Here is a 1,243-nt window from a genome sequence, read left to right as displayed (position 1 = left end):
TACAATGCTGTCAGTTCCTGCAGTCAAGAACGCCCTGAAAGGATCACAGTTGATCACATGGCAGAGATAATGGGCCGAACAACCTTGAGGAGAGTGAGGAGAGCTGTGTCCGTATTTAATTAGAAACTTTAATATTTCATTCTCCTCTCCGACTCATTACTGCTTCTCCATCATTCTCTTCTCCACCAGGAAAAACAAACACAGACTTGGTCTCTATGAAGTCTCCAGTGGTCAGAATGTCTGAAAACCAAACCAAAGGTAGAAGTAAATATCCATCCATCCATCCATTTTCATCTGCTTATCCGTTACCGGGTCACAGGGGCAACAGTCGCCACCCAAATCTAAATCTGGCTTCTCTAGCTTTTTATCCAACCCTTCCTGTTTGTGTTGTCCCTCTGATCCTGTTCTGAACCAGCATAGGTACTGTATATGCCGTATATATTCGAATATCCCTGATCTGTATAAAAGTACTTGAGAAACACCAGCATGATTTTTCTTCCAGAAGAAGAATTCTCTATTGTCATTGTACAATTAAATTAAGGTACAACTACAGAGAAAGTAAATGTTCTAAAGAAAAGAATCAACTATAAGTTTTACAATGTACTGCAACAGAAACTTGGTCAGTATAAAGGGTGTACATCACTGGGGGTAACAATGTGTAATTTCACCTTAAAAATGTACATGCTCTGCAGTATGACAGGACTTTTTAGACCCAGCTTCTTGGCCACGCCCTGAGAGAACGACAGAACAGATGCAGGTGTTGGTTATTCTTTTACTCTTGTTGTGTTCATCATTTGTTCAACATTTTCCTCACCTGGACTTTGGATGAATGTGTGACCTTTTTGAAAAGTGGCTCGTGGGCATGCAGTGCTGCGGAGGAAACCAGCTCTGGTTAGAGACAACTGGAAACCTCAGGTGAACGGAAAAGTTGAAGGAAAATCATTTTACCATGACCAACTTTATTCAATGACCTCTGCTTTGGTACAATGAATTCCCCTGCGGAAAAAAAAAACCCCAAAAAGCTCACACACACAATGCCTTACACAGAAATGTAACAGTGGTTATCAGAGTTATGGTGATTGTTATGGGACTCACCTTTGTCATCGAAAACTCCTTCTTCAAAGAAAAACCTTATCTTATCTCCACTGGTTTGAAAATACTCCGTGTTTCCCTGTGGGTCAAATATTACGATGAGGACAATATCAGAGTACATGAACTTACAAATACAGGTGCCCTCGCTCAC

At 40.9% G+C, this 1,243-nt stretch overlaps 1 protein-coding gene across 1 annotated transcript; it reads right to left on the bottom strand.

The window, feature by feature from the left end:
* Positions 1-530: 530 nt before the first annotated feature.
* Positions 531-1,243, bottom strand: LOC103397557 (phytanoyl-CoA dioxygenase domain-containing protein 1-like). Its single transcript, XM_008335861.3, has 4 exons — positions 1,096-1,243; positions 949-996; positions 815-870; positions 531-731 (listed from the first exon to the last, which is right to left on the bottom strand). Exons 1-4 carry the CDS (start codon positions 1,211-1,213, stop codon positions 621-623), a joined length of 333 nt encoding a protein of 110 aa, XP_008334083.1. The 5' UTR covers positions 1,214-1,243; the 3' UTR covers positions 531-620.

The sequence above is a fragment of the Cynoglossus semilaevis genome, chromosome Z, assembly GCF_000523025.1.
Source record: "Cynoglossus semilaevis isolate Cse_v1.0 chromosome Z, Cse_v1.0, whole genome shotgun sequence".
NCBI lineage: Eukaryota > Metazoa > Chordata > Actinopteri > Pleuronectiformes > Cynoglossidae > Cynoglossus > Cynoglossus semilaevis.
This window is presented reverse-complemented; position numbering and strand designations above follow the sequence as displayed.

Bases quoted from the DNA above. Each gene is read 5' to 3' on its own strand.
- LOC103397557 (XM_008335861.3), bottom strand. From the start codon at position 1,213: ATGTACTCTGATATTGTCCTCATCGTAATATTTGACCCACAGGGAAAC. The intron at 871-948 runs GTAAAATGATTT...TTTCCTCCGCAG, and splicing joins ATTGAATAAAGTTGGTCATG to CACTGCATGCCCACGAGCCA. The intron at 732-814 runs GTGAGGAAAATG...TCGTTCTCTCAG, and splicing joins CACATTCATCCAAAGTCCAG to GGCGTGGCCAAGAAGCTGGG.